The sequence below is a fragment of the Anopheles stephensi genome, chromosome X, assembly GCF_013141755.1.
Source record: "Anopheles stephensi strain Indian chromosome X, UCI_ANSTEP_V1.0, whole genome shotgun sequence".
Lineage (NCBI taxonomy): Eukaryota > Metazoa > Arthropoda > Insecta > Diptera > Culicidae > Anopheles > Anopheles stephensi.
The window spans coordinates 12,420,695-12,447,810 of record NC_050201.1 but is presented as its reverse complement, the minus strand read 5'-3'; the positions used below and the strand labels follow the sequence as shown (position 1 = coordinate 12,447,810).

Genomic DNA, 27,116 nt, shown 5'->3' with positions numbered 1-27,116 from the left:
CTTAAAGTAATATCGCAAAACCAAATTGGACCACTTCACATTGAAATGTTTCAGATTTGGAATTAGATTTTTTTCCTTTAACTCTGTCTGTCCCTCTCTCTCCCTCTCTCCCTCCCTCTCTGGCGCTGTTTCGGGCTGCCTGATTTTATGATCCGCTGTTTTGGGGAGTATCGCACGCAGAAATTGCTTTTGCGTACCACATCTGTTCTCATTTCGTGACCAACAGCACCACGGTAATCTTGGTGCAAAAAAAAGGTGGCACACAGAACCCTGCTGGCCTGCACTTGAAAATTTAAATTTATCGATTTTTCATTAAAGATTATGAAAATAAGATGCCTTGGCCGCGTCGTAGTAAAGGCCGGAGCCGTGTGGTAGAAGTTTGTAGGCCCGTCGCCACCACCACCACCGCCAGTGCTGCCTGTTTTACGATGATGCGAGCGAACTTTACTGCACAGACGGAGGGGTGAAGGGTGAGGAGATGAAGGGATGAGGGAGAGGGAGAGAGGAAAGAAAAGAAAAGCCCTGCCCTGTATAATGGTTTTTGCAGCGGCAACACAGCTCGCGAAGAAGAACGGTTAAAGATTGTTCCTGGTGGCGCTAAAGTTATAAAATAGTGGCCGACCGAGCGCACAGAATGGAACGGGTGGTAAGGATAATGTCGTGGAGGGGGGGGGGGGGGGGGGGTGGAGTGGTTAGGAAGGAGAGGGTGGAAGGAGAAAACGGGAATATGAACACTCGGGTCTTACTCTCGGGCGTAAGCGTATTATAAAACCGCCACTCGTAAACCACAACTGCGTCGTTTTTCCATCGACTTGCGGTATCGGCCAGAATTAGCGTCTTACGGCGGGCCGCGTCTGTGTTTTCCCCGGGCGGCGAAGAAAAACGTGGAAAACCATCGGTAGCGGTGGAAGCGGTGGAGGTGATGGTGTTTGGTTGGTTGCGTACACTTGAGCGTTCCTCGCGCACGAATGGTAGCAACGACTTCACTCAGTTTATTCTAGTGCTCATACTCGGTTCCTTGATGACGTTGGTGAAAATCGAAAAATAGACATACACACACACACACACACACACACACACACACAGCAAGAAAAAGAAGAACTGAAGACTAAAAAAAGTCCTTCCAGATCTCAAGCCAAAAGCCATCCGTTCGTTAGAATAGCGAAAAGCGATGGAGGACACCAACCTCGAAGCTTCCGGTTCTAGCTCTCCTTCTCCGGAATCTCTTCACTCTAACCCTCTTACCAACCCCACCCTTCCCACATTCATCTCGTGCGAACGAAAATGAATTAACACGGCGCTAAGACACGCAGTCACAGACTATGCACGCGATAATGAGAAAAACGCGAAAAACAAGCTCGCCAACCTCGGTCGGATGCTTTCCTCCTGTGGGCGATCTGATGCAGTGTGGGTTTGGAAGAGAAAGGGCAGGGTGCAAGGAGAGAGAAAGAGAGAGAGAGAGAGAGAGAAGAAGAGTGCCATAGATCGAAAGAATTTTTCCGCAAAACCCGGGGACCGAAACCCGGCCTGTTGCCGAAGCGATTACTGGATGGGAGGCCTTTTTTTCTTGTGATGCCTCAAGTCCCTCGAAAAATTGAGACTCCGTGTAGGAGTGGTAGAGCTTCTGTCTCTTCCTGTGTATGTGTGTGTCGTGTCAAAGGATTTCACAAGGGACACCTATCTCTAGATATCTCTCAACTTCGGGTAAAATCGTCGGTGACTATGTGAAGATATTTGAACTATTTGCCAAGGACCGAGTTTTTGATGGCAAGTTGACAGGAATTGTAGGATGGCGTCTTCTGTGGATTCTTAGGACACTGTAGAGCTTACGGGAGATATTTTTTTATGGTTGTTAATGAGCTCGAGAAAATGTGACGTAAATATTACTGTAGATAGTAATTTAATGCTCTTTGTCTTGTTCAAGCATTATTGAGACCTCATTGCGAATTCTTCAATTTTTGAGAGAGACTTTTTATTTCAAGATATCTTCTGCAGGAAGCAGAACGGAGTCTAACGATGTTAAAATTTTTAGTTATATACTACCAACCGTTGGATGCGTCACATATCACTAGGTGAAGATATTACTGCTTCAATCTTAAAAGGACAGCCCACGCTCGGCTCGCGTTTGGTCACGGCCATTCGTCCGTCCTGACTTGAGCCTGTTCCAGTTGTTGAAGACACTCTCGATGCAGAAGTCGTTGGCCCAGTTTTGCCCAACCGTTCAGCCCCGCGCCAGGTTGTGTCCATCAAACCGTAAGGCCCTTGCCCCACACGCGGGACCGCGTCGAAAGAAAGCAAAAGGAGACTGTCGCTTAATTTCACCTCCCTGCAACCCTGCTCCAATCCCTCATCGTCTCCTCCTCCTCGGTAGCGCTGAACTTCGGGTGGAGCTTCTGGAAAGTTTGAGAATAAATTAAAAATTAAAAACCCACCGGGGAGAAAGCGTGTGGCGTGTGTTTGGCATGCAGACCCGAAGCAGAAAAGATGCGATGAAGGCAAAAATGTGTATATACACGTGCCCCTAACACACACACACATACACGCGGACATCTGGTTGTCGGATCCTTGGCGAACCGGTCTAGTTCAGTTGCAGGTTTGGCCTACTCCTAGCACGAGCCATACCTGCGCTCCGTTCGGGTTTCCAAGGGCAACGGCAAAACTTTTGGAAGGCGTCAGAAGCCCGATATAGCTCGTCGCGAGTTCCAAACTGTCAGCGCGGGAGGAGCTGTGAGGAAGCGTGATATGGGGGAAGTGAGGTGACCAGTAGGACAACTTTGGCGACCAGCACCACACCACACGCTATGCGCCACCAGTATTGTGTCCCGGTGCGAAACTCTCCAAGAGTTTTCTCCCCCAAACACACACATACACAGAGTCTTACTCCGTCGTAAATCTTGCTGCTGCCCTCGGTGTTGGCCAACCCTGACCGGGCCCAAGAGACCCTCCCAACAGTACGGAGGAACGCGTGGACGCGCGGCACAGGCAAAAATCGATAGTTGATTGTTTTGTCGTTGAATAGTGTGGTTGCTGTGGTTTGCTGGCAGCAGCTTTAAGCTGAAGCAAACCGAGCGGACCACACTCGGTGAGCTTTTAATTTATCCTGCAGTGATCGAGATCTGAAGGCAGCGATGAAGTCTTCGGTACGTCATTGAACGCTAATAATTAGCCGAATGGTGGTATCATCTCCGGGATTAGCTACTCTTGCAGATCGGTCGTCTTCAAGAAACGCTTTGAAGTGCGGACCGTATATCGCAACGCGAAAGATGTAACACATCCAGCAAAGCCGCAAGCCAGTAATAAAACAGAACCACCGTAGCCGGCAGAGGAGGGCAACGGGAGCAAGACGCTTCGATAGATGCTGTTTGCAGGTACAGGGAGGCTCTTTTTTTTCGCAAAAGCCAACTCTTCACCCGTAATCGAGTATCCACAACACTTCGCACAGCATCTTCGAGTATCCGCATGCACGGCAGCAGCAGCAGCAGCAGCCAAAAGGTTAATATATTATGTAAATTTGATTTTCATTTCATCCTTTTAAATTTGACTTAAGCCTTTTTCGCTCAAAAAACCCACCATCCCCAGTCCGGATGTCCGGATCAGACGCAAGACGATGGTCGTCCGCCGTAGTTCGGGTGAGAATCGGGGAATTCTGGGTTGGCTGTCGGATTATGGCACCCCGGAACCGGTGTGCGGCTCCAGCAACCAACCCGAGGGAACAAGATAGATAGAGTGGCATGGAAGAGGAGAAGAAGAAAAAAAAAGCTACGAACGAAGCATACGGCCGCTAGACATTCGAGTCGCATGTCGGATTCGGGATCCGGGTTCTGCACGGTTCAGCAGCAAACAAGGGTGTTCTAATGGGAAGATATTTACATCTAATCTACATACATAATAACTGAAGCTTCGTGTCTTCGTCTTGGTGCCGGCGGTCGGGTTTCGTGAAGCTAGAGCTTCCCGGATGGTTGATACATTTCCTGGTGCCACGGCTGGTGAGGATGTGTTATTTTTAAGGATTTATTCCTTACAGCATCCTGCGCACGGAGCGCAATCGTACAACTATTTCGTACATTTATCGATAGACGTTATTACTACAGCTGTTCCCAGTGGAGTAAAGCGGAATTTGTAGTTCTTTTTTTGTGTGTGACAGTCTGGATAAAATTGCCAGAAAAATAAAAGATTTCATTTGTTAGGTTTATTGCCTACCTTTAGGCGCATTTGTGTCCATGCTCAAAAGAATTCAATGCAGAATTTCTCTTTAATATTAGATTGAGGTCCAGAACCTTACTCAGAGTAGTAAGAGTATGATATTGCAATTGTTGTTGAGTATATTAACCCAATTGCCAAAACGCCCAAAAGTATGCAATTATTGATTAAAACTGATGCAAACATTTTTGAAGATCAACGGATGATGGCCTTCACTCTAGAGTTCTAGATATGCGAGTGAAGTTGATCAAATCTAGTTGGGAGTTATTTGAAGTAATATCTTGTTTAGTTTCTTGAAGTTCGTTGCATGTTGACGTTGATTCTAGAGATCTAGACATACAAGTGAGGTCAGCTCCCAAAGTATTCAAAATGTACTGGAGAAGCTTTGTTAGATATTTCAAAGAATCTCTGGTTTAATATCGTGAAGTTCAATATTAAAGACTCTTGTCCCACACTCACACCAACACATAAAAGACGGTGCGTGTGACATCCGCATCCGCTGCGTGAACCCTTCATCAGGATATGATGTGCCTTCCCCGAACATCTTCATCAACATTTCATCGTTTTGGAAAGGCTTTAGCTGCGATGCTCTTTTCTTTCCCCGTCCAATGTCCGACCTCCCGGTGCCGATCTGCTCTAGTCGATAGGTCATTAATGGTCACCCCTCCATCGTGGAATGGTTTGGAGTAGTTTGACCTGCCTCCGCTGATTAGAGGCTCGCTGTGCCGCTCGTTCTCGTTCTACTCGTACAACCCCCACTCCCGTTTGCACAAGGGGTTAAGTTAGGGACCTAATTCCTTATTTATGCCACGCACTGTACAACTCTCCCCCCGTCTTCCTCTTCTTCTCCCCCTGTGCCCCCTTTCTTCCCGGTTAGCTGATCCGTCAGATGAGGACATGCTCGATAATGGGTCCGACCGGCTAAGTAATCCGGGCAGGCATTTGCTGCCCACTTGCCCTGTGTTGGTGAGGTGAGTGTCCATCTCTTCATCTTTCTGCCTCTCCCCTCCCGCTTCTGCCCTCTCACCCCACTCCTTCCCCCCCGCCTTCCCACGCTTGATCACTTTATTAGAGTTCGGTTCGGTAAGACTGACTTCTGGCTCTTTGTTCGGCTGTATATGTGAGAGAGAGAGGATCCACTCAGGGGCTTTTGCCCGGCAAATACACTAACGCAATCTCCGCTCGTATAAATTTCATTTGGCAGTTTATTGTACGCTGGAAATTAAACCGAAATGATTCCACTAATTTATTCCACTGACGTTAAGTGCGGAAGTAAATCTCATTTTCGGTCCCCTGCTCCAATATCCCGATGTCGTTTGCTGCCACTCGCCCGAAAAGCCCACCGCCAAAAGCGCGGCGAGGCCTGTGCGGGTTTGTTGATTTTAGGCAGTATCGTTGGGTATGTGTGTGTGTGATTTTTTTTTTACCCCGTACTCCATGTCAGCTTCGATCCCATGCACGGGCAGCGACGGACGGCGGACCATCCTTCCTCCCGGAATTCTAGCCTAATTCTCGTTAGCAGCCGTCTTGGTCCTCCCGAGGTTTTTACCACATTCGGTTATTAGCTGTACCGCGCGCGCGCCCGGCTAAGGGTTTTTGGCTTAAAATAATCTTTTATCTGCTCTGGCCCTCCTGTTTCGGAACGGGGCTGTGTTCCACGCCCGGGTAAAAGGGGCCTCAGATGATGGCTTGTCATTCGTATCGAGTCCGCAGTCCCGCAGCAGTGAACCGACCGGAGCGGGGGCCTTCGATCTTAATTTATGTTTCTCAATCCAGTCACGTCCTCATTAAAGATTCCTTCATGTAGCGGAAAGGAAAAACTCTTCCATATCCCCGGGATCGCCAGCAGCGGACGGTACTCATCTTACCTTACAAGAGCATCACACCATCTGGTCCTTTTTTCGGCCCGGGACAGGATTCCTTGTGCTGTGGCACACGTTCGGAAGGAAGTTATTTTAATTTTTTTCCTCATTCTCTCTCTCTCCTTTGCTCTTACTTTTCGGTTTTTTGTTTTTGCGAAACCCGGTCTCCTATCCGAGGGTGGGGGCTTTATTTCTTTATTTTGGCAGCGCCTGTCAGATTTCGTATCTGTCAACAGTTGAAGTTGGCCGGTGAGTGAGGTTAAGAGGTATCATTACACGGTTTTTTTTGGTTGTTGCGACCACGTTACAGATGGTTCGAAACCACAAATTAAATTTCATCGCAGCCGAAGATGTGAAATCAATGCTCTCGACCTGCAATATCTGTACAATGCATCTCCTTAACAGAAAACCAAAACAATCGAAACACTAAATCGTAGCAAAGGAACTGTTTAGTAGCGGACACAGGTTCCTTCATCTCGCTCCACTCGAGGCATCCGTTTGTGGTTCGGGTTTAGTTGTAAGTTAGTTGGACATTCTTCAGCCGACCCTGCTACTGGTGATGGGTAGTTTGTTGGAGTCGGTTTGGAATTTGAGGTTCCGGTAGCAGAAATCGGTTTCCCGCCCCCCGGAATTACACTAGCGCGACCTTCTATGTTGTGGTTTGTTTGATTAGATATATCTGTCAAGCTGAAGTGTTGAGAGAGAGAGAAAGAGAGAGAAAAGCCTTAAGCGCACAGGTCAAGTGTCGAGTTGGTGTGTTTGATTTGATGCTTATTTGCAGAAGAATAAGGTCACTTCCAGCAGGAATGCAATCGTTTTTATACACTGCAGCCTGTGAGTTTTAGGAGGATTTAATGTAGTTGAAGAAGAAGAGAGCTGAAAAGCATAAACAATAGTTGTTTGATTAGCTTTACTCGAATATGCATTCTAATCCTACACAATCCTGGTCACGGCACCAAGATATTGAAACGTTTCTCTTTGATAACTACAATCAAATGATTTTAATCTGATTAATTTTACTGAATTCGTTGTAGAATTGTGGAAGAAATGAATTCCGTTCATATAAATTATTCCAAACATGGCATTTAATGAGAATTAAGTTTTCGTTGTGAATCCTGGTCACGGCACCGTATTATATCCAATTCCTAGCATCACCAAGATGGTTATCACAATTCTACATCTAATCCTGGTCACGGCACCATGCCAATTATTTTATGTTTTCGGTATATTGAGTTAGTTAATAACAGCAATCTAAGATTTCTAATCTGAATAATTCTTATGGGTTCCTAATGAAATCGTGGTAGCGTAGAAATATTTTTCGGGACGTTCCGGTGGCCGAGGCGACAGCGGCGCCGGTCTTCACATGGCAGGGCTGGGGTTCAAGTCCCATCCAGACCACCTCCCCGTACGTAAGGCTGACTACTTTACCACAGGTAAAAATTAAGTTACAGAAAGCCAGAAATGTCAGGCCGAGATCGCTCGAGGATGTATTGCCAAGGAAGAAGAAAGAAATATTTTTCATTGTGAAGCAGGACAAATGAGGATTTGTTTTTGGGTAAATCCAAGTCATGACACCACATTATATTCAGAACCTGGCACTAGGCTAAGATAGACGCTAAGAGTCCCCAAGAGATCGCTTGCCGGCCTTCTTCCAAAACAAATGTTATTTAAAATCCTAGTGGTTCTACGATGTGTTCTGCACAGTTCTGAATTTAATCCTGGTCACGGCACCATCGGTTAAAAAAATCGCCTCTGTGTCGAGCCGTTTTTCTCGTTGCTCAATTAATGTATTTAAGCAATATTTATAGCGACAGCAGCAAAAAAAGAAAATATTTAACAGCACTTTCGTGTGAGTTTGCAGCTATTAAAAACGCTTGTAAGACACGAAACAGTTTGTAAAGATATCCGGTTTGCTAGTTTCGCTAGTCCGCACTATGTGTGTAGCGTCGGAATAGCCTATCGAGGCACATGACACGTCAGGGGGGCAAACATGGATGATAAAGGTAGCCGTCTCACATCGACCGCAGATGTTAATCAGGTTGAAAGGGGGTTTTTGTGCTGCAGAATTTTGCTGCCATTACCGGCGACAACCGGAGCACACCGTCGAGATCGTTTTCTAGAACAAACAAACACACGAACAGCTACCAAAGCGTACCCGTATCGTGAGAAATACCGAACACCAACAGGCCGCGACGGGAAGATGGGTTTTTCTGTGTGACGGTGGTGCGATATCGATTAAATATTCAGCATCAAAAAAGAACCCGGCATCTTCTGGCTTCGGTTTTCGGCCCGGGGCCCGTGACAAGTGACCGCATAAGGACACGCTCGGGAATTCTCCGGGTTTTTTTGGCCTCTCCCTTCCCCCCCACATCCCCCGTTAAAAAGAAATAGCAGGTGTGCGGTGCTTGCTCTGCGCTTCTCCTGTATCGCACGCAGCCTTATTATGGGTGTACCTGGGCACAACTGGCCGTCTTTGTTGGGCTTTTGTGTGTTTTTTGTTGTTTTGTTTTCGGTGTGGATTTTGTTCGGTTCTACCTTAATTCATTCACCAAAGTGGTTGTTTTGCGGTTTTTTTCCCCCGAGCTAGTCGGTGTTTTTTTTTTCTTCCTTCATCGTTCAGGCTATTCCTCTACCTTCTGTACCATAGCAGGGGCGTGAACGGAACAACTGCGCCACCGGGACGGGTCAGCGCCAAGCTGTCATTTTTCGCTGGCAGTTCAATTCCTGTTCGGTTGCGCCCGACAGTGGGTGTAAAGTGTCGCAATTTTATGAATAATTGATTGTATCGTTACTGCACCCTGAACCTGAACAGCACCTGCACGCGCGTTAGGATGGGCGTTTTCGGTGGAGGTTGTTTTGCCCGCTAGATGTATGCTTCTCGTAGGAAATCTAATTTTTCAAGTGCTCAAACTACCACTGTAATATCGGTACGGATGAGAGTCGTGAGGATATTCTGACGAATGAGGCAGGAAACGATAGCGAGGTTCGTCGCCTGAATTGCTCGAGGTCGAACTAGTTTGATCCATGCAAGAAGACGCAAATCATGACTAGCAAAACACAGTTGGATGAGCGATGCTAAAGCGTTCTTTGGTCGATTGTCTGTTCCGGTTCTGAACAGGTTCCAGACAATCAAGCCACCGACCGACCGATAAGATATTGCGGCAAGAAAAAAAAAGTGAAACCATTCAAAACTCGTAGAAAATCGATGCAACACGCACCAAAAACTCTGGGCGAAAATCTTTATCTTTAAAGAAAGCTGTTCCACAATAAGGATGCTAGCACCTGAATATGGAACTTTTGCCCATATATCTGTGTCCCTGTGAGCGGGTGTGTCTGTGTGTGGGAATATTTTTTGTTTGACCACGCTACTAGTCGTCGAATCGAAAGTAACCATATGCAGCTGGCTTGCGAGAGAGAGAGATAGAGACGAGCGAGATAGCGATCAAGGACTTTGCCCAGGCAGCTCGTTAAAATAGGAGAACCTGCTCACACAGCTCACCTTCGCACCGGATTGGACGGCTGGTACATGGCCATGGCCGGTTTGGGATATTCCTGGTTTTTTTCTTCCCCCTAGCTGCTTCCTGTTCTTCGCCTGCTTGCAGTACCAGACACGACACTGCAACTGCAACTGCGCCGATAAACCCCCTGCACCAACTTCAAGCCTGCTCACACACGCCGCAAGAAGCCCGCTCCGCCTGGAACGTTCGCTCGCAGTCCTACGCAGGTACTTCAGCAGTAGCGGCAACAACAACAATGCAGCGATGCAGCTCGGGAAAAACTGCATTCGCGCATCACCTTCACCCGAAGATGCACGCGAGCAATCGAGCGGTTTTCGGGCGTTCGGTTCGTGAGGCGGATCCTCCACGCAACGCCCGAAAGGATGGGCGAGGAACTCCTCACAAGGATGGAATGGACGGAACGCCACCGTTAACCGTTGGGCAAGAACCCCATCCCTAGACCGGTTGTGGAATCTTCGGCATATCGCACTGCAGGCGATATCTCGGCAAGGATGTGCTTGGTTGCACTGTGGCGCAAGCGCATCCCAAAGTTTCTCCATTTCCAATACCATCTCCACCGGGTCCAGCATCGGCCGGGTCGCACCGTCTCGCTCACGGGCGGGCCCGAAAGCGTGTGTACGCAGCAATACACCCGAGCGCGAAACCCGAACACCACCCGACAAGGACACCAGCCAAGACACGAACGGTGAAACCGAAAGGCGTCGTACTCCACACTAACCTTGTCCTGCTGCTGGGCGAAAAACCGAATATCCCCGCAGCGGAATCGTGGGGGATACACCATGGGACGGTACTACGGCCGAAACAGTAACCCCTGTGTCAGTATGCTGCAAGTTCGGTGAAGGTAAAGATGAGCATTGCTTGTGTGTGCCCGTTTCGGTTCGGAATTTGGATTGGAAGTTGGTTGCTGTATGCTACTGCTGGCGCTGGTGCATTTGCTCCGGTTAAGGGTGTTTCTCGCTGGTGAAGCCGTGTCACAGGGAAGAAAAGACATAGTTCTCGCAGATCTCGTGTAAAGTGCAGTGAAGTGCCACCGTAAGGAAAACAATTGTGTCACGACAGCTTGCCGTGTGTGATATGGATTGATGACCGTTTACGTTGGGTGGTGTAACCGGGGCGGATTTGGCTAATGCGGAAGAGCTACGGGATTAATGCCTACCAATCAAACGAGACAGAAGCTAGATCAAGTTAAAGAGTTTGTGCTGTGTAGTTGCACCCTGCCGTGTGCAAGAGGGTCCGGAAGAGACCGTTCGAACTGACGTGTGACGGAAAGCTGTCCAGTGTCTAGAGTGTGTGAGTACCCGATCTCCAAACCGAAAGCAGGTGACATCAGACATCAGCACAGGTATGTACGATTATTCTTGTGTATCTGTGTGTTGTATTTTTACCAAGCAAAAAGTGAGTTGAGATTTTTGGCTTAGGATGAACCTCAAGAATCGCTTGCTAGGATTTCTATATTTTCTCGCCCAGACAACTAAGATCTTCCAGATAGTGAATTTTGAGTTAATGTCTTAGCGCTAGCGATCCCTGCCAAAGTTAAGTTGAAGCTGTTGTGCTAATGTGCCTACATCTTTCTCGACCCAAAAGCCTGACCTCCGGCACACTAAGTCTAAGACGTCCACCACACACCTTCTATCAACCTTCAACGACTGTCCACACAGCGGACGGCACGTCCAGCGGCACCGGAGTGTACCGACCATGTACGACCTAGCCGATGGGCGGTGACATCGCCTGGTTTGGTGAAAATCCCTTCTGCGCACCTGAGCTCGTACGAAGCTCGTCGGAAGGTTCTCTGATTGCCATTCGTTCCGCCTTGAACCGAATGTCCAGTGTGTCCGGTACGTTGTGTATTTCCAGGCCTCCCATCCCGCGGGCTCGTGTGTCAGTGTCCGGTGCACTTCCCCCGGTGCAGATATAGTGTTTTTGGGCTCGGTGTGAGTGTGCGTGTATACCTGTGATTGCGTATATATGTGTGTGTGTGTGTGTCTGTGAGTGCGCGTACTGCGAACGGAGGCATCGACGTAACGCGCTCACGCAGATTTCTCGCCATCTTGTCTACGTTAGCAATCAACTCACTCACGACCAGTCGAGGCTTTTGCCTTGGACACGATGGTGACATGGAACGGGCCGTCAGCGATGGAATGCACACCTTTCGACCATTTTCGATCGGTATGTAGCACCTACCCAGTTTGACCGTACAGAAGAGAGAGAGAGAGAGATAGGAAAAAGCGATAATCCGGGTATTCCTAACAGGTCGCGAGACTCGGACAAAACATTAGGCCGAGCCTTCAAAGTTACTCGTAGTACGTCCGCCAAACAAGAGGTCCGCCATCTTGGTTGCGTAATGCAAACCTTTCAGCACCACCGTAGCAGTAGTGAAGGTTCGAGGTCGTTGTTGACAGCACACCAGACCAAGCAACTCGAGACCATTGTCGGCACGCACACCTTGAACGTGTCTCGCGGAAATTGCTCATTTTTTGGTCATTGCGAAATGGCAGGACCCCGTAAGCTCCCGATGAATAGTCAATACGATAAGGGGTAAGGTTCGCTTTGGAGCTCTGCTAGTACCTGGTTTCCCTTCGGCCCTACCTACCCTTAGCTGTGTTGATAGACGGTGCAAGTCTCGCTAGCGAAAGAAATTTGTAAAGAATTAGAGAATTTTCCAATCGAATCAAGATTTTGTTTTGGATGTGGTAGGCGGCAGGCAGGAACGCGGGACCTGGTGCAGCAATCAAGATCCGGTTCCCGGTATTACCCGGCTGATGGTGATGTTGGTGGTCGGTTGAAGGCAGCGAAAGGTAATCACCGGTGATTGCTACTTGCTAATGGTACAACACGCGCGCGCGCCACAGTCTGCGTTTTTGGGTAGTTTTGCCTGTGTTTTACCAATCGTCCGGAAGAGACATGTTACAGACTCGTGACATTTCCTTGACGATTGCATGATCGCATGGTTTAGTGTGCCCGGAGCACTGTACAGTGTGTGTGTTTGTGTTTGTCTGTGTTTCTGTGAACCTTGGTGGTGAAGTTCCTTTCGGCAAAATGCTATTATTTCGAAGCTTCTACACAGAATCAGAAGTGTCACGAACTAGTTATACGGGCTCACCTGTTCCCGGGTCTCCGTTGTGTGCTTGGCATCAAAAACCAGGAACCAACAATCACCTTACCCTAGGTGCAGACAATGTAGCATGTAGACAGAAGGTTTTTTTTTTGGATGTAGACAACCACGTTTTCGGTTGGGAAGCCTTGGTTTCGTGTTTTTCCTTTGGAGCAGAAGTTGCGACTATTTCTTAGGGCGTGAAATGGCGTGAAACGAACAGGCTGGCGCCACAACCAAACACAAACACTGTTGCTGTAACATCTGTTACAAATGCTCATTTTATGCCGCGTTTAACACCTACGCCTAGCCAGCTCGAGGGCAACGTACCAGCGCTGCCTTCCTGTACGAAAGTGTACTAATGACCATGTTAAAGCCGTACCGAATGGCCGTATCAGCAAGATGATAAAGTCAATCCAACGCTAGTTTAAATTTCTCCAAGGATTCACCATCACCACTTCTATCTCACACGTCAGCTCTCTAAGCCTCGATCCTAAAAATGGGTTTCAGATGTGAACGGGGCACAAAAACCACAAAAACACCTTCTTTATACGCTTCCAATATCTCTCGGTCCCTTGGCGAAGCGCTACGGGCAAAACTTACTGCGGTATCCACTACCAACGAGGAAGTTTAACCCTTACATACAGGAGCGGGTCGTTTAGCACTCCTTTTGCTTGGGCCAATCACACAACCCCCCGGCGACGAAAGGAACCGGCATGCCTGGCTCACATTCTATCTAAATCCATTATCTAATTTAAATCTCACCGGAAGCTGCCGGCACACTGGACGCTGCCGTAAAAAGATAATGAGCTCAACATAAAGCCCGTAGATTTCGCCGACAGCAGTTTGCGGCGCTGTCTCTATCTCGAGATGGATCCGCAAACCATTTTCCCGTTTTTTCGGTGAAGCTACTTTATACTCCGGGGTAAAGATAATCCCGGTTTCTTCTCGTGGGGCGGGAGAAAATATGAAATACCTAACTAGGAATACCCTTTTCCTGCTTCTCGGGAGCATGGCGTGGAGCTAGCCGTACGTCCCAGTGGGGTATGCCGGCAAACCGGGGCAAACGAAAGGAGATGAGATTATGGAGGCCCCCACTTGTGTGTATGCTGGGTGTGGTGCAAGCACTTGAAAATATTTTAATGTTGCATCCACCAACTCTGAAGACTGACTGGAGTGGTCTCTCTGATGCGACGATGCCTTTCAGGATATTGCAGGGCAACGGTTTGGGTTGTGATAGAGATTTATACATCGAAGCTAACTCTCTCATCCCCTCAACGGGGCACAGGAAGACACGACTCTAGCTACCCCGTCGGGGCTGTCGGGATCCTAAACGTGGTTGGAGGTTGATGGCTAATGGAGAAAACGGTGGTTCGTTAAGGTCGTTTGGTTGCTCAGATGATAATAACGATCATATTTATCACTGCGACAGAAATGAAATCATTCAGGAAAACGAAAAAACAAACCAGGCTCCAAACAAAGGACTTCGCTTGCGTCGGAAAGAAGAATGACTTGAGTAGGATGAATCTTGATTCCACCTATGCTAGGCGCACTTTAACAAAGAATGAGCTATTAATGCTTTGTTCCATGTTTGATATCTTGGCAGTGGCCGAAGCGTTGGTTAAATATCTATAACCGTTTTGTGTTGCAATCTAACGTCAATGCAGTGGAGTTAATTCAGAAACGAAGAATTTCTAGTGTCTGTAAATGAATGTCTACCTCAATAACAGTGACGTAGATGAACGATTTATAGTTCAAATGTTTGTTGTTGTTTAGTGATGTTGCATTTTGTATCTTTTCTTGTTTGTTTGCGTGGCTCCCGAACTAGGTTCCAGCTAGACCAGCTACTCTACAAGACGTGTGCAATATTTTTCGCTAGTATACTTCATCGTGCCTCATCAGCTGACAAGTGAAAGGTTAAGAATCAGACTAGAGGTCACAGCGTGGTATCACCTTACCGACGCTATTGCTCCAGGATCTCTGGACCCAACCTAAACGATACGAGTGTCATAAAGTTAAATTCTCACATTCTGCGAACCATATCGACACCAGAGCAAGAAGTGAACCTCCCCCCACATTGAAAATGATCGACAACGGGTACTCGTACGTGACGCGAGACAATCTACGCTACACCGAGCTAAACGATGGCCGGTCGTACGCCCAGATGGGTACGCTTGCGTCACCGCCGGCCATGGCGAATCGAGGTCTGTCCGAGTATGACACCTCCGCCGTACATCTGGCCAACCATCGCCCGTATGATCCGGCACCGCAGACCGCATTCGAGCGGTACGATACAGCGTACGCACCACAGCGTACCGCGCTCTATCCGGCGGCGGCATACGGCTACACGCAACCGACGATCATCGACGAGGAGCAGAAGTATCTCGGTGCGGACAGTAATCCCCACCCGTCCGATGTACAGCAGCCCCAACCGCATCCGCATCATCATCTCGGGCTCGGTGGTCCGACAGCACCGGACGCACGCACCCATCACACCATGATGAAGGTCGAGATGGAGGACAGTGCCGGTCCGATCTATCCCCGACCGATCTATCACTACGATCCATCCACGTGTGGTGCAATGCCGCCCGGCTTTTCTGCGATCAATCTGAGCGTGAAGGAGTCGAGTCCACCACTGCACACACCGGTGTACAAGACGGGCCCTGGGTCACCTTCGCCGAATGGACGGCGGGCCGGTGATGAGAGGGGGAATAAGATATCGTCTAGCAGTCCAGAGCCACAGGTTAGCCCGACGGGTGGTCGCAGGAATAGTAGTCCTCAGGCATCACTCGACCTGAGCTCCAACAATAGGTAGGTGATAAGGAGTGAAGATCGCGGAGAGATCTCTTCGACTTCCTTGTTTTTGTTCACATAATGCTACTTCCTTATGAAGCCGTTACAAAACTAAAGTCAACTAAAGTCTTAAATAGCGACTTTGTAACTGAAGTCATCATAGTCCGCTACTCTCGTTGAGGCCCTATTTTTGTGATCTCCGATCAGATCGTGGAACTAATTTCTTGTTTCCGATTGGTTTTGTGGTTGGCTCAGTGGTGGTACGAGTCCCCAGTTTCCAAACCGTCAGACTGCGAACATCAACACGAACACCAACACGACCAGCAGCAGCGGCAATACGAGCAACACCAACAGCAACGCTGTGTATACGAGCGAGGTAAGTGAAAGCCGCCCGACGGAGGTGAATGCGAACGAGTACGGTAACACGGCGGAACGTCCGCTCGGTATGGGCTTTGCCCGACCTCAACCACCGTCCGCATCCTACAGCCGAGAATCAACGCCCGATAGTGGAGGATCGTACTACGCTGACAGCTACCGCGATCAGAGTGGTAAGTAGCGCACGTTGTGCCAGGATCAAGCCGGAGATTGTATTTGAACGCAATCACCCATTCTGCAGGCTATAGTCCGCACACCAGCTACGGGATGGTAGTACAGCCGGACTATTCCAACGGGTATCCTAGCTACGCACCGAACGCTTACCAGTACAGTGGTCCGTACGCGAGCTCACTCGGCACCTCCGTCTATCCACCGACCGTACCGACAAGCTATCCGGCCAGTTCGAGCTCGAGCTTCGTCACACCGCCCACCCTCGGCCAGCACATAGCACCGCACGATAATCTCCTGAAGGCTGGGTAGGTATTCTTGGAGCGATATCAAACGCCAGGGACGCAATGTCTCCACCGTTTCGATGAGAGCGTACTAAGCAAAGTAGTTCTTTCCTGTGCAGTTTGACTGGCTACCAGCGTCTCGAACGACCTCAGTTTCCGTCACAGTCGCAGGAGCTCAAGTGTCCAACGCCCGGGTGTGATGGGTCAGGGCACGCTACCGGCAACTACTCCTCACACCGCAGCCTGTCCGGATGTCCGCGAGCGTCCAAACCGAAGAGCAAGCCGCGCGATGGACAGGAATCAGAACCGTTAAGGTAAGAACAGATTCCAAGGAGCGTTTGACGAGGAGCTATTTCGCGCTATACATTCAATTTCCCCATTTCTCGGCGCTTATTGTTCTCCAGATGTCCTATTCCTGGGTGTGATGGGTCAGGTCATTCTACAGGCAAATTTCTCTCGCATCGCAGGTAAGTTAGCTCTTGACACCTCTGCCCGACGTTTCCTTAACTGATCCTGTGGTTTGTGCGATGCGTCCACAGTGCGTCCGGCTGTCCGATTGCGTTCCGCAACAAGATGCACATCCTCGAGAACGGTGGTACGATCGAGCAGGCGAAGGCGGCCATGGCACAGGCAGCGGCCGGCAAGTTCGAACCGTTCACCTGCCCGACACCGGGCTGTGATGGTAATGGGCATGTGGATGGGACGTTCAGCACCCACCGCACGGTTGCCAGCTGCCCGACGGCACAGGGTGGCCCGGGTCAGGCACCGTCCAGCAAGAAGCCACGGTATGGTGACACCGACACCGTGCTCGGCGGGCTCGGTCCGGTCTCGTCCAAGTCGTTCAACGGTAAGCTAATCGAGGATTGACCAAGCCTAGAGTACTGCTTAGACTAAACATCCTGTACCTCCCCATCTTCCTGTCCCCTTGCGTCTACGTCGTGTGCCTCTTTCCGTCTGTCTGGGTGTCGGGCCTCGTTGTCCGTTGTGTGTGCGTTGTGTCCCAATCGATCGCTTGACGCGTAACCGTCACCAGACCTAGCGACCGGCTATAGTCAGAGCGTTAAGGGCGGCCTGATGTCTGGCCCTGGTCCGCTTCTGGTCGGACCACCGCCTCCACCGCCCCCACCACCACCGCCAGCACCACTACCGGCACAGGTACCGTCCGCGCTGGGGGTTCTCGCGTCCGGTGTTATACCAATCACCGTGATGCACGGTGTGCACGGCACTGTTCCAAACCATTGCGGTACCGGTACGGCCTCCGATCATCACCATCAGCACCATCAACAGCACCACACCGGATCGTCCGGTGACCGTGGTAATCCTGGTGGTGTTGGTGTACCGATCGCACCAAACTCCACCAATACCGGCGGCACCGGAGCTGATCCTGGAGCGGGAGCAGGTGTTCCATCGGACGGTGGGACGAACGTCCCAACCGAGGACATACAGGCACTGGACGAGGAGATAACCGAGCTTAAGCGGGAGAATGCGCGGGTCGAGCTGCAGATGTTGCGGCTCAAGTCGAACATTAACGCGATGGAGTCGCAGCTGAACCACAACAACAACCACGAGCCGAAGCTGCTCGAGATAGGGACGCGTGGGATCACATGAAATTTCCTCACCTGTTAGGCCGTTTGTGGTATCGTCCGTTGCTGCTGCCACGCTCGACAAAGTGATCGTGCTTAACTAGCTGACAGGTGCGCCAGAAGGATGCGTGAGTGAGTGCGTGCGTGTGCGTGCGTGAAGACGAGTGACAGTGCGAGTGTGGTAGAGAGCAAGTGTGCGCAGACGACGGATAACCCACGAGAATGGTCCTAACAGAGCTGGATATCAAACACAGTACTAGAGGAACGCTTACGGCAGTGAACGGTGATCCAGAGCGAGTGAGAGACAATGGTGGAATGGTGTTGCTGGTGCAGGAAGCGAGATAAGTAGTGCAAAGAAGGATTCAAACATTGCTAGCAAAATGATGTGTATGTGTGTGTGTGTGTGTGTGTGATGTGTAGTGTGATGGTACGCGCTGTACATAATCATCGGCCGGTTAGAAGCGAACGTATAACAATAAGCGGTAGAAAACGAGAGAGCGAGAGAGCGAGACCTGGATGTATACTGAGGCCGTACAGGGAGAAGACGAAACGAACCGGTCACACTCGAATGCGCTATTGGCCGACAAAACTAACACTAACCCTTACATTGTATACTAGATTTTGGAAGTAAGTATTGAACATATTTGGACAGTGAAAACAACAACAAAAAATTCAAACAAAATGTGTTTTTCGCTGGTATTAACCGTCGTTAGTTGTGTACGTAGTATGTCGTGTATGGGGCACCTGAAACAGGGCGGTCGAGGCAAGCAAGGAACGCAGTCCGGGTTGCCTGCAAGTGTGTCGATTTATATATATACATATATGCAAGGAAAACACTATACTAGGCTTAGTGAGTCTCAGTATTGGAAAAAGAAACCCAGTTCTTGACAGTGACAGCAGCGCACATCTTAACAAAATCTGATCACATCCACTCCACCACCAGGCACGCATACACGCAGGAGTATAGTTGTACAGCCAAATGAGGTAAAGTGTATGCGTGTGTGTGAGATAAATGGCACTGTAATATAAGCGCGCCTTTCATCTTACTTCGAGCATGTTGACGCGAGCGACTTAGTAAGATGATAGGTGTGACAGCTATCGCTGCTTATCCGGTTGTCAAAATGTGTTTATTTTGGGTAGCTGTTGGTAACCGTGTACAGCCGTTGTTTTTTTAGTATGATTTCTATTACTAACACCCTTTGTGTTTCTCTCTCAAAAAAAAAAAACAAAAACTCTCTATGAAGCGAGTAAGTGTTTAAACGGGCATTGTGCAAATGGCGTAAACAGTCAGATGATATTAAGGTGTAAGCTAACAGTAGTAGTGCGTGAACGTGTACGAAAAAAACAGGATAAATTATACAACTACTTATGCAAAAACACTCGAGAGAGAGAGAGAGAGGGAGAGAAAACGTTAGGAAGAAAGGGTATGGGAGAGAAAAGGGGAGGAGAATTTTACCTAGTCAAATGTGCTGTATGAATTTATAGTTTTTAAAATATCATTGTGTATCGTAATTGATTGAATTTATCGCAAAAAAATACAATAATGTGCAACTACGCGGAGCGAATACAGCATCATTATTTAACGCAGCAGACACTCATCGTGGATCGTATTCTGTACTGTTGGAAGGTAAGCGAAGAAAGTGAACAAAAAAAAAACAGACAGAACAATAAAGAGAGCAACAAAACCCAAGCAAAGCTAAGCTGTCAAAAAAAAAGGTAACTCAAAAGGCGCGCATAAGGCACAGAGAAACGAAGTGCAATCGTAGGTGAAGATACAATAAAAGCAACAGTAAAAACATTAGCAGAATTGTAAAAAAAACACAAACACACACACATACATGCAAGTAAACGTATAACACTAGGCAAGAGCAGGTGAAAAAAATAAGAAGAAAAAGCAAAACAAAAAAACAATGAAGAAAGGAGTACGAAACGTGAAAAAAAAGATATAGAATCACAATAACAGCAAGTGCAGAGGGGTAAGAAGGAAAAACACATTAAAAAAAACGATAATACGAGAATTATAAATGGTACATCAGAAGCAAAAATGCAGCAAAAGCAAACAAAAAACATTACAAAAACAAGTAAAAAAAAAACAAACAAACCAACACTATTGTATGTAACCGGTTATGAATTTTAATAAAAAGTAAAATAACATATTCTTGTGATATGCGATCGTTCTCTGTCTCCACATCCAGCACCTTTGAACCCCTTTCCGTACGATGTAGTAATCAAGCGCTCATACATTCACATTCGAACAGGAGAGCCGGAGCCATGGCAGACTGTGTGTAAGTATGTGTGTGTTAACGTCAGTTGCGTGAGTCATACGTGAGTGTTTGGTCGATGAAGGTTTTATTCTACGTATTTATACACATATCACAATGTAGGTGCGTTTGGGGCAGTGTATTTGACTGTGACTTTTTTACCAAATGAAGATCTTAAACTGTCGTTTCGGGGGAGCGAACGAGAGGGAGACTTTCTATGTTTCAGGGAACCGAGTGAAATGTGAAACGTATAATGCATACCTGTCATTTCACTGACCTCTGACTAATTTAACATTTTGCGACTGGCAGTGGCTGGTTGGGCCAGTTGGGTCCCAACACTGACAGGGCGTGTAGCAGTAGTAGAAACCGGAACGAAATAAACAAAATGGCATGACGTGCTAAAATCAGGCTATCAACCTGTCATCGTATGGAATGAGTGAGGACGCCAGCGCTTTGATTGTGGAGCGTGGGCTTGCTTATCTGGCGATGCTCCACGTATGGGATTTTTTATTTCAACGGGTTGAGGTACGCTTTGTACAGGGCGTGTGTGCGTGTGTGTTTGTTTTATTTGCATGCTGACAAGGTAAGTCATTCAGGCGTGTGTGTGTGTTTTTTTTAGTTGTTTCATTTTAATTCGTTTGCGAACCCTTTATTAGGGAAGTGGTCCCCTATTACGACTACGAGCACGGTACTCAGGACCGAATGCAGACACATGACAAGATACAGTCGCTTGCATTGAATGACCCTCTGACAAGTGGATAGACATACACGCAGTGAGACTCGTTGGCTTCTGGTTAACGATATCTGCATCGAGAGTACGGTTAGCTGCAATTATGCCAAATGGCAGCATGAGAGACACCCTCGCTAGGCCTGGAATCGGCATTACTCATTCATGGACTCTGCTCATCTATTCTGTACCCCGGGTGGAACGCTTAATTTCGCGGCTTGACTTCCACTCCGCAAGGTTGGGTAGATGGGTGTCGGGACGTGGTTTTGGTGATGAGTTACCGCAAACTCGCGTGATGCGTGATGAGGTATCCCCACGTTTGCTCTGTGTGTCGATTCTGTTCACCTGTTGAGTCGCTGGATGGACAGCCCCGGTTGACGTTGGCGAGGGTTCCGATAGTCACTGGAATGACAACACCGGTAGGGATGCGCTTATTGAATTGGGGTTGATGCATCGGTTGTGCGCTAGGTACGAGGGGGAGTTATACGAGGGGTTCTGGGAGCGATGTTCGAAGTTGCTCATCTGTGCGTATGAAGCTAGTCATTCAAGAATTCGAAGACATCAAGGATTCCTGATGTACATTTAAGTATTTTTTTGAAGAATCGCCCAGCACCACTTCCAAATCTCCTCTTTCTCTAGTTCTAATGACTGTTTTTTTATTTATAACTCATTTCACCTCATCAGCACGAAACCCGGTTCACAATTAATTACTTCCAAAACCTTCAAACCTTCTAGCCCAAATCAATTTTTGAGCGTTGTACAGACATTTGTGTTTTTTTTTCTTCGTTCCATCAAATGGGCGAATGTTGGATTTTTTTCTAGTTGTTGTTGCTCACTCGTCTCTTTTGAGCAGCTGAACTCGGAAAAGTAATTTTTCATGTTCTGTCCGCTAGCAGGGAAAGCATCACGCACCAACGGAAGCAGCAACAACAAAAACCCCCGCGGGCTCTTCGATGGTTCACTTTTTTGAATGCGGAGTTTTTTTTTTTGCTTGCTTCCCGTGTTGGAAGCTCGGACCGGATCATCTGACCCATCTCAGTGAAGCGATCGAATCGACAGCTCAGCAGTTGAATTGTGCCAAATCATCTTGCCTGGCATAATGGGCATCTTCCCTCAAGGCATGTGGCTGTCGAAATTGCGCCCCCAGTTCCAGCAGGGGAAAGGGGTTATTCTTTATTATCCGCTGCTTGGTTTAAGCACGCCGTCCAGCATCTTCTAAATGCCATAACAAATCCCCAGCACCAAAAAAAAAATCCATCCTTCCCTAGTCTTTGAGATATTCGGGGGGACTGTTTTTGTTGGCTGCGACGGGACATGCATGAGATTAATTTCTGTCCGCTGCATCACGGATGGCGTTGAAGCGTTTGCCGTTTGCATATCTTCCGGTACCGGAAGTTTAGCACGCTGGAAGGAAATTTCTAAACACAACAGCCTTCGCCTCCCAACGTCAGTCAATGAGCCCGGAAGCTAAATTAGGGCTGTACTCGTTCGTGACTTCGAGTTCTGGCGAAGTAAGGTTTGGACCAGTGCGAAGTAGTTAAAAAAAAAAAGAGAGAGGAGAAAATCAGTTGGTGAAGTGAAGTGGGAGACAGACATCGACACTTGGGCGAGGAGAGTACCCAGTCCCGGTAGACATTGATTAATTTAAATTAATTAAAAATCACTCAACCTTATACGGTTGATGTGCTCTTGGCAGGTTTCGCTGGGCGCTTGATTAAGGATTGATTTTGTGTATGTGCGTGAGTGTGCGCGTGTGGAAAGTTGTTTATCACTCCGAAAGGTCGGTAGGAATGTTTTGGTGGCGGAATATTGGCAAGCAGCTGAGTACTTGAGCTATTGCTGATCGGTTTGCTTCAAACAGTTTAGAGAGAAATATTTTTTTAAGATTGATTGTCGGGCGTTAGTTGCGTGACATTCGAGAGTCAGCTTAGCTATAGAGCTAGTCAGACAGCTTAGTAGTAATGACGTAGTGAAGGACCTTAACCGAGGTTCGCTATGAAGACATAGGACTAGCAAGGTATCATTCTATATCTTTCTAGCAATTTTCTCAGCATTATTAGATGAGTATCTGATAGTGAAGGAGTGTTTCCTTGCTTTCGGAACCTTTTGCCTCTTCTTCTTCTTCTTCTTTTTCTTGGCCTAACAATCTTTTAGATCATGCCTACCATTTCTGGCTTACTAGACTTATTGTTACCGCATAGTTGGATAGTCAGTCCTCGCTATCGGAGAACGGACCAGTTCAGATTTGAGCTTGGGTCCTCCCGATATTTATCAACGGGCCGTCCTAACAGATTTTACTTTCGGAACATCTGTCAGAAATCCCGCATCTCAACTTCAAATTATGCATACAAAAAGCATTATTAGTGTTCCTGATGTAGAATGGAAGGAATTTTTAAATTCTGGACAATTCATCGAAGCTCTAATTAGCAGTGAGTAACATACTTACACTTGAATGATTTTATTCGTACCACAAATTCTTCACTATCATTTATGCTCGGTAAGATGCATTATGTTCTGATAGAGACAAAGCAAAACGAGCTCGTTTTTTTTATTGTGTACATCTTTAATGTTCCACTCTTTCATCATGTAGTGGGATGTTATTTTACATCAATTTTGATTATCAAAAAGAGAACAAAAAAAACACTATGGCGCTATATATTTACTATTATAAAAAGTGTTCTTTTTTTGCGAATTTTACTACCCGCTACATGTGGTTCTAGCCGTAGCCATCGGTTTGCGGTAGCTGTTCGTTGCTTTGGCGCCTGTGTGCGTAACCTCTGTTGTTCTCGCTCTCGCTCACTAGCACTGCCGACAGCTCCCCAAACGAGGCGCTTATGGTGCTCTCGTTCTCGTCCGGTTGGGCATCTTCGTTCACCAGCGTGGGGAAATAAAGTAATCGCTCGGTTCGCTCGCTCACGTACAGGTTGGGCTCCCGGAGGTTTGTTTTTTTTTTTCTTTCTGTTTGCTCGTTCGTTTGCTTTTCCACCCCAGAACGGTTCATTTTTGTGGAGCTCGTAGCTCGCACGGTAGCCGCTCCTATTGGACACTTGGATGCGAAGACTTGGCGCTGAAGGACTTTGCTTCTTACGCAGCCAACGCTGCTTAGAAAAGCCCAGGGAACGAGAGAAACGCCTCCCAGACGGAGTTGCACACCGCGGTCAAGGCTCTCGCCGTCGGGCAGAGCAACCAGCGTACTGCTGGGTTTTTTGGGTATATGGCAGGTCCTGCAAAACGACCTGTGTATGTCACGAACTCGCTCGCTCGCTCTCCCTCTCTCCCTTTTTGCTGAGCGTACTAGCTTTCTCGCTTTAGCTACAATGTGCGGGAGAAGGTCCTGCTCCGTAGTTCGGGTTCGGCTCTTGGAATCAGTGTTGCGTCTTATCTGTGCTTCTTTTTTTACTTTTTTTTCCTCTTCTGCCCATCCGTGTATCTCATCGGCCTGTTGCTGTTTCAACTGGTGGTCTCGCTTTACCTCCAGCGGTAGGTAGGATCCTTTATGTTTTCTTTTTTTTTGTGCTAGCTTGCCGCTTTGCTATGGGCTCCCCCTGTTATATCCTGTTGGGGTCTTGCGTGTCGGCGAGCGCTAACTAAAATGGCGGATAAGAGCAATGCCACCGCGCTTGGACAGTGGAAACGCATTCGACAATTTGAGAAGATAGTGGCAAGAGATGGAGAAAAGGGAAAAAGAAAACTAAAAGACATTAAATGGACACTAGTATCGGCAGTGGTCTGCTGAAGAAAGAGCGATGCTGCCGACCGCCATTTTGTGTGTTAGGTTGGCGCTTTGCTGATAAGGAATTATTGTGCAGTCGAACGCTTTTACGCTGAGGTTTCCGGGGTTTTCTTCCAGCAATTCCAGACCAGAATTGGTCTGTGGAAGTTTTACCGTAGCATGAAATCTGGACATGAGAACAAGATATTCTGACATGAGAAGAAAATTAGAGGAAGCGCCATTGGACACTGAGGAATTGGAGTAGAATCAGTTTTTTTTTTCAAAAATGATGCTCTTGTAGAAAAACATTCGCCTCGAAGATCAATTACCTGAATCGGTTTAAAGAGACAATCAAGTCAAGGCTCTCAACTTTGTAGGTTAGTATCCCGGATCATGAGGAGTTTTTAACTGGTTCAAAACAGAGGTTTCAACTTTACAGCCAAGTTTGCAAAGTTTGGTCTCGCGAACAGCAAAAGTCTGTTAAAGCCTCCCTTTCACTTACCTTGGTCTATCGTCTTTATTGAAGGAAACTTTCTACTGTCACCTCACACACACACACACACATACACCTGACTGCTTGAAGCAGTTTTACGGAGGGACTCTCTTAATCGAGGTTAGCTCGCAAAATGAACACCAACACCTTAAAAAAAAAGAAATAATCAATATTCCAGAACTTTGGTGCCTCCGAATTATCGCATCAGCTGATCAGCTGAAGGTCCCTGCCGAATGTACGCTGTCTAAACTTTCGAACTGTACCGTCTGTTCCTCACCGGCCGGGTTTTGTGCAGGAGTATCGCGGAGGCACCCTGAAGCGTAGAACCCCGGGATGACTGAGGGGACACACAAACTCCTTTCCATTCTCTGTATGTGTTTGCGCCGAAGTGACGCAGACCGGAGAGGGTGTGTGCGAACTCATTATGTTCGCACAGGGAAGGGAGGGCCAGAGGTAGGATGAAACAAAGTGCCAAACTTTACAGACTCTCCCAGGCTCATAATTTGGCAAATTGATCCGAGGGAAGCAGCAACAACGGAGAGGTGGGAGCGAGAGAAATGGGGAGAAAAGAACAAAGTTTGGTGGTTAAAATTAAAAACTTTCACCGAAAACCCCGTAAAACGTCAGCCCCGTGTGACGTTGCGTGCGAGTGCGTTTTTAGGCAGGGAGACTGAAGCGCAAAGAGATGATGACAAAGGGTATATGGGGGTTAGGGGTAAGGGAGGGCGTCTGGGAGGAGGTTTGTTAGTAACAAACTCCACGGGCCGGGATGGTTATGTCGGTCAAGCTTTTATGACTTTGGCGCCATGTACGCAGTGGCGGTGGGCCGCGAGTTGCCTGAGTCCTTTTCAGAGCACCCTCGGCAGGGATCGATTCTTTCAGGGTTATGGACCTTATTAAGCGTGAACCAAGAGGAGCAGGTCTATGTTTTTTGATGCTGTCCTGAAAACATTGGTGCAAAGTACCAATAAATGTTGCAGGTGAAAAGGTAACAGCTGGGCAGACTTTTTTTAACAGTTCCCGAAGGGACCTCGTAATGTCTGGAGGCTGAAATCTCGTTGTTTTGGGCTAGATGTTGCATGTTTATGTTGGTTGGTGAATCAAGTATTACAACAGCAAGCACCCGGAGTGCTTTGGCAACGCTTGGAACGTCCTCCAGGTGCACGTCCAGCAAGGACACGCTGTAAATTCGCACCCACGGTACAGGTTAAGGCTCCGATAGCAACACAGCTAATAACAAAAGGGTTGTACGGTAGGGTTACGCTAACTGTCATATTACCGGGTAGTTGTACACACTCTCCTCCAGTTTCCACCATCCACACACACACACAGTTCCATGAGAAAACCTGGGGCTGGTGAACGTTTTACACGACTTATCAACGCAAAAACGGTTGTGTCTAACCTACTGCCTAGAAAGTAGCAAACTGTGGTGCCGAGCAGGGTAAAAATATCAGCCCAACACCTACCTCGGTGTACGCCCCTTCTGGTCGCTTGGTGTGTTACTAGCGCGAACGCAAAATATAAGCACCAAACTTTGGTGTTTCAACCTTGAAAAAGTTACTTTTCGTTTGTAACGTGTAACGCTTGGCGTCGGCACGGTACGGGTGTAGGACAGGATGTATAAGTTTTACGCATCAAAACTTGTCTCAGTTGGCTTTTGATTTAAATTTTGTTTGGGCCCCTTGTTTTTTGGGGAGGTGAAGTTAAGGGGAGGCAGGAGAGGGGTAGAGAGTATCGATTCACATCCACACTGGACCACCGTTACGCGTTTACTTTAATCATGGCGAATGTGAAGGATGCTCCAAATATCTTGGAACTTTAATTTGGGGCTCTTGGAAGTGAAGTTGTCTGAAAGCCTAGAGCTAAGAACTCTTCAGACTTTACGTTTTCTTACAGCAGGAGCAATAGTTCTCATAGTTTACTTCGATCGGAGCACCTCCTCAATGACGTAGAGCAGTGCAATAAACCAGCTTCACTCCTCTGTCAGAGTGTCTGGAACATCAGCTGGTAACCGCGTTACCGTACGACCTTAATTTCCAGCTAGGCAGA

The 27,116-nt window shown here is 47.8% G+C and overlaps 1 protein-coding gene across 1 annotated transcript; it reads left to right on the top strand.

Annotated features, from left to right (window-relative positions):
• The first annotated feature begins 10,229 nt into the window (after positions 1-10,229).
• Positions 10,230-20,030, top strand: LOC118507625 (histone-lysine N-methyltransferase SETD1A-like). The gene is given in 8 exon segments (XM_036046350.1): positions 10,230-10,922; positions 14,500-15,482; positions 15,720-16,017; positions 16,020-16,315; positions 16,411-16,605; positions 16,696-16,758; positions 16,831-17,138; positions 17,325-20,030. Coding segments are annotated over 7 exon segments (2,463 nt in total). The 5' UTR covers positions 10,230-10,922; positions 14,500-14,754; the 3' UTR covers positions 17,900-20,030.
• Positions 20,031-27,116: the final 7,086 nt, after the last annotated feature.